This window comes from Nansenia antarctica, assembly GCF_963989245.1.
Source record: "Nansenia antarctica genome assembly, contig: SCAFFOLD_177, whole genome shotgun sequence".
NCBI classification, from domain to species: Eukaryota; Metazoa; Chordata; class Actinopteri; order Argentiniformes; family Microstomatidae; genus Nansenia; species Nansenia antarctica.
Genome location: NW_027663119.1, coordinates 125,001 through 130,000, shown reverse-complemented (window position 1 = coordinate 130,000; position 5,000 = coordinate 125,001). Strand labels below are relative to the sequence as shown.

The 5,000-nt window shown below is 46.6% G+C and overlaps 1 protein-coding gene across 1 annotated transcript in view; it reads right to left on the bottom strand.

Annotated features, from left to right (window-relative positions):
- The window catches only part of dixdc1b (DIX domain containing 1b), a gene marked incomplete at its 5' end in the record, with an annotated part of 19,150 nt that overhangs the window by 11,487 nt on the left and 2,663 nt on the right, over positions 1–5,000 (bottom strand). Inside the window, 4 exons of the mRNA XM_080550985.1 lie at positions 1,453–1,554; positions 1,881–2,112; positions 2,846–2,971; positions 3,239–3,368. Coding sequence (XP_080407111.1) covers positions 1,453–1,554; positions 1,881–2,112; positions 2,846–2,971; positions 3,239–3,368 — 590 coding nt within the window. The remainder of the gene's footprint in view (positions 1–1,452; positions 1,555–1,880; positions 2,113–2,845; positions 2,972–3,238; positions 3,369–5,000) is intronic.

Below are 5,000 nucleotides of genomic sequence, written 5' to 3'. Positions count from 1 at the left end.
CACCAGGCTTTCCAAACTATGAAAACTCTGGTCTCAATAAGGCTGTTTGGCAACGTACTCCCAATGTCTTTGTCCATCATGGTAAGGGCAAACTTAGCCTATATAATAGTGCAGAGTGATAACAAAGTGTGTGTGTGTGTGTGTGTGTGCGTTGACCTGTAGTCACCATGATCCTCTCAAAACACAACAACTACTGCAGATTAGAGAGACACATGCATGCATTGTTCTTACCATTTCATCTGCTGTCCTCCCATATTGTTTTATGAGTGAGAGAGAGAGTGCTGCCTCTCCAAGCACCAGCTGGACCCCGTGTAAGAGACTCTCCAATCAGCATCACCGAAAACATGCGTGTCCTTCTCTCCACCGATCCCCCCCCCCCTCCACAGCAGCGTTACCACAACAACGGCAGCAGACGTAACGCGGCCCCCCACTGGACGTAGCTCTACTGTACTGTACCGTCTTAAATCCTCTTCAATCTTTCTGTCCAGTTTTGTATCACTTGCTTTCTCCTACTTCTCTCCCCTCCCTGATCTCATGTGAGATGTAAGACAAAGCTAAGCACTCTTCTGTCACCCCCCCCTCCCCCCCTCCCCCCCTCAGGCCAGGGGAGAGATGTCTCCACCGCTTATCCAGATAGGATCTGAGTCTGAATCATCTCTCTGATGTTAGCCAAACACGAGGAAGGTCCTCTGACCAACAATATCACACAGACACAAGACACCGGAGCGGAAACACATCACAGCTGTGTGATCCTATCACCCCCGCCCCCCCCTCTTAGATGTCCCTTCCATCATCTCTCTTATCTCCCGAAGAACATAACAAGAAGTACGACCGACCACACACACACACACACACACACACACACACACACACACACACACACACACACACACACACACACACACACACACGTAGAGGGACAGGCTATGGTTGGTGATGCTGCAGGGCGTCATTCAGGCACTGCATATAACAGTGTGCAATGATCCTGAGTAGACCACAGTGGATTATATGGGACAGACCAATCCATAAATCCATGTAACAATACTGAATGAAAGTAAACAAAGCAATTAATGTGGCCTGGGGTGGTCCAGTGGTCTAGCACCGCGGTCTACAGTGCACACATAATGCCCATGTCGGCATGGGTTTGAATCCGGCCCATGCCCTGCTGACATGTCCTCTCTCTCCCTTCTTCTCCTTACTTTCCTGTCTGTCTTCACTGTATCTGTCCAATAAAATAAATATGAGAGGGACAGCCCCACTCAGAAAAAATAACTCTTAAAAAAATTGATGTTTTGCAATTAATATCAGCCAAATGCAAGTGCTTATGGGTCGACGCACTGACTCTCTTCGCTACCAATCATAACAGAGTGACGCCTCCATGAATGCAGAGTGTCTCCAGTTTCATGCACACTCTGCAGTTGTGATGTACAGACTTGTAATTGCGTGTGTCACCTGCTGGGTTGAGCTGCGTCAGGGTCCTCTGGACTAGCTCTCTCGTACTGCTGCACCAGAGCGCGCACACACACACTACCCTCGTCGTCCAAACCCCATCCACTGCAGAGACAGGAGGGAGAGAGAGAGAGAGAGAGAGAAAGAGAGAGAGAGAGACAGACAGATTTTGGTGTACAGTGGCAGTGTGCATGTGTGACCAGTAGAGGCCGCCAGAGTTCTTACAACATATGACCTGGGATCATATCAGTAGGAGTGAGAGCCACTTTTGATTCAAGCAGCAAATTGAGAGATGCTACCGGTGTGTCAAATCATTTTCAGACCTTTATTATGTTCAACGAGGGACTGGTGCGGCCTTGGCAGTGGAATCAGACGGGTCGGAGGTTTTTTACCACCCGAACACTTTGGGATTGGCCTGTGCGTTCACCTACCTGCGGAGGTGTGTGTGGCGTGCGGGTCGCGAGGCGTCGTGTCGCGCCGCTGCCAGCGCTGCGGCCGCACTCTGCGCCATGGCGACGGTCGAGAGAGGTCTGTGGTTGGCTGAGGCCCCCATCGGGCTCCGCCCACTGCCTGACGACGCTCTCTGGTTGGCTGACGGTTTGAAGTGGGCGGCTAGCGCCAGGATCAGCCTCATCACAGACTTCAGATTACCATCTATGATATCTGCATAGAGACAGAGAGAGATGTCACCATCTATGATATCTACATAGAGAGAGGTGTCACCATCTATGATATCTACATTAGAGACAGAGACAGATGTCACCATCTATGATATCTACATAGAGAGAGAGGTGTCACCATCTATGATATCTACATAGAGAGAGGTGTCACCATCTATGATATCTACATAGAGAGAGGTGTCACCATCTATGATATCTACATTAGAGACAGAGACAGATGTCACCATCTATGATATCTACATAGAGAGAGAGGTGTCACCATCTATGATATCTACATAGAGACAGAGAGATGTCACCATCTATGATATCTACATAGAGAGAGGTGTCACCATCTATGATATCTACATAGAGAGAGGGGTGTCACCATCTATGATATCTACATAGAGAGAGAGGTGTCACCATCTATGATATCTACATAGAGACAGAGAGAGGTGTCACCATCTATGATATCTTCATAGAGACAGAGAGAGATGTCACCATCTACGATATCTACATAGAGATTAAAATGCTCCTGAAAATCAGTTCACTGGGGGGAAAAAAGCTCTTGAAAAGATTTCTACCCTGGTGTGTGTGTGACCCTGTGCAGAGTTGAGGTATGAGTGAGTGAGTGAGTGAGTGAGTGAGTGAGTGAGTGAGTGATTTAGTGTGTGTGTGTGTGTGTGTGTTTATATAAGTGAGTGAGTGAATGAGTGTGTGTGTGTGTGTGTGTGTCTTACCCCTTGCGGAGGTGTGGGGCATTCGTATGCGTTTGGAGGAGATGAACTGCAGAACTCTCTCCACATTCTCCCTGCTTTCCTCACGGTCCCGTGGAGCCAAATACACCCCCTCCAACACCTCTCCCGCTAGAAGTGTGTGTGTGTGTGTGAGAGAAAGAGAGAGATAGAGAGAGAAGGGGGGTCATCAGACAGTCTATGGTGTTGTCAGAACTGAACCATGGGTTGGTAAATAGCAAGCAAGGAATGAGTCTTAGTTGACACTTTACGAAATGTAGAGTACATCAATATATTGGTGACAAAGTACAATGACCACAATATAGCAGAATCATGTGTATGTGTGTGTGTGTGTGTGTGTGTGTGTATAGGCCATGTATGCGTGTACTCTGTACTGACCTACTATCTCTATAAGGTGTGTGAGCACCACTCCGTCCTGTAGATCATGTCTGAGGTCAGTAACAGGCTTCAGTCCCGGCCTCCTTCTCAGCTGAGAATTCACCCAGGAAACATAGGTTGCCAGCTGCTGCTACAATACACACACACACACACACACACACACACACACACACACACACACACACAGTTCACCCAAAATGCACACAAGACTCGAAATGCAAAGTTACCTCTAAGATAAACTGCTATCTCAAAGTTGAAATCAATGATGTTGAACGTAAGCTACGGTACATGTTATAGACGCTGTTTACCTCAAGAACAAAACAGATTTGAAAAATGAGTCACTTCATAGTGAGGTGCTATGGTTATGAAAGGATTCGGACAGGGGTTCATTAACTTCATTGTCAGCTCTCCCAGCCTCCCTAAATCAAATTGGGTTCCAGCACCAGAACCACTGTTCCGCTTCACTCGCTGCACGCACACACAGACAGACACACAGTCCAATGCACACACAATCCTGTGGGTTATCTGGGTTAATCTCCCTTCATTCGCTGGGTGGGCAGAGACAATGACTGTCTGTCCTCCTAGCACAGGCACACCCCACAAAAAATGAACACAGACACAGACGCGCGTGCACGCACGCACACACACACACACACACACACGCGCGCGCACACACGCACGCATCCCTGCACCATCTCATTGGTCCCGTTTTAGTACTGTAACACCTCATCTCTTCATCCTTCCTTCCTTTTCTTTGAAGTATGGTCATATCTGACCTGACACAGACTGACAGCTGAAAGCAAGAGCCTTGCATACGGTCGTCAAACCATGTCAGACTGCGTACGCTTGTCAAACCATGTGTCAGTCATCAGTCATCACCCCGATGAAGGGAAGTTGGGAGGAAAAGAGATACAGTCAAAGTATTCAAACAGGGCTAGACTGTATTCAAACAAGGCTACCTAATGACACTAGGGCTGCACGATTTGGGGGAAAAAATCGAATTGCGATTATTTGGACAGATATCGCGATTGCGATTAATTTGCGATTTTTTTTTTTTTCAATAGCAAAAAAAAAAAAGAAAAAAAAAAAAAGTTTTTGTAAAGTGTGGCCATATCTCCGGCTAGGAAGGTCGTATCAACGTGCAGTTTGTTTGTACGTCTTCAGGGGACTTAGAGGCTCCCTCCTCTAGCACCCCCACAGCCCGAGCTACGAGTGAAAGAACTAAACTTACATTGGGTTGCTTTAAAGTTGGGTTGCTTTAAAATCAAGCTTCAGATTAAAACATGTGATGGAGCATTACTAACCTGACTCAGGTGGTTTGTTTCACACAACCATCTAGGAAAGCTTAATTGGAAGCTGTTTGGAAAAGGGCAGGTACTTTCAAAAAATACTTGGCAGGTGATTGGATGAATCTATCTATCACCTATTTTCAGAGAGCATTACCACATGATATCATCAAACTATTAACTGCTCTAATTCTAATGCAAGGATGAGAACTTTTTGAATTGGGACAACATATTTATTTATGGGTTTTTTAAACAGCAACACCATTTTGTTTCTCTCAACAAGTGTATATTTTTTTGCTAGCTACCGAAACGTGGGCGTTTCACGTGCGATGTTGTTGGTGTGCGTTCATTGACGTTGACGTTCATTGACGTTCACGTTCATTGTTGACGTTCATTGTTGACGTTCATTGTTGACGTTCATTGACGTTGACGTTCATTGACGTTGAATCCGACGCGCTGTATGACGTATCCCATAC